Source organism: Fonticula alba, assembly GCF_000388065.1.
Source record: "Fonticula alba strain ATCC 38817 unplaced genomic scaffold supercont2.1, whole genome shotgun sequence".
Classification (NCBI taxonomy): Eukaryota; order Rotosphaerida; family Fonticulaceae; genus Fonticula; species Fonticula alba.
In genome coordinates, this window is record NW_009242971.1 from 4,768,671 (window position 1) to 4,769,380 (window position 710).

At 73.7% G+C, this 710-nt stretch overlaps 1 protein-coding gene across 1 annotated transcript; it reads right to left on the reverse strand.

Annotated features, from left to right (window-relative positions):
• Window positions 1-352: 352 nt before the first annotated feature.
• Window positions 353-508, reverse strand: H696_01017 (hypothetical protein; the record flags this gene model as incomplete). The annotated part of the gene is made up of 1 exon (XM_009494904.1): window positions 353-508. A coding segment is annotated over one exon (156 nt), but the record flags the coding sequence as incomplete, so codon positions are not given.
• Window positions 509-710: the final 202 nt, after the last annotated feature.

Below are 710 nucleotides of genomic sequence, written 5' to 3' on the forward strand. Positions count from 1 at the left end.
CGGGGCTGCTCCTGGGCGTGGGGTTCGTCCGCGCCGGGGTGTGGTCGCGGGGCGTGGCGACGGGATGCGTGTGCGTGCGCATGGGGGGGGTCTGGCGGACCGGTGTGCGTGCGGTGGCTTGCTGGCTAAAATGCGTGTGCGCGCCCGTGCATGGGCGGTGGGCTGCGGGCCCGCGTGTGTGCGCGTGTGCGCCCGTGCCCGCCCCTGTGTGCGCCAACAGATCGCTGTTGCCCCTCCCCCCTGGCTGGGCACATCCGGGCGGTGTCCGGCCGCGGGGCAAGGTCCTTCTCGACACACGGGGGGCAGGGGCCCTTGGCAGTGTCTGCGCAACGGCCGGGGAGACCGGCTATGGCTATGGGGGAGTATGGCCGAGGATTACGGGCATGCCACCATGGGCCTGCGTGTCGTCCGGCCCGGACTTGCGGAGGTGCTGCCAGGAGCGGCCGCCGGCACCCGGATCGGCGTGGTTCACGGGGCGCAGGCCCGGGCGAGGGGTGTGCCGATCCGGCTATGGGGTTATGGATAGGGGGTCCTCTGCCGGGGGCCCGAGGTGCGGCATGGCGGCGGGGCGTGCCCTTTTTGCACGGTGCCTGCCACGAGAGTCGGGACTGGCCGTCTGGGGACGGTGCTTGGGCGCGACGGGGGTGCCGGTCATGGCCCCGCCCGGTCCGGCGAACACCCGGCCGAGTGGGCTTGGCGGCTGTGTCGTG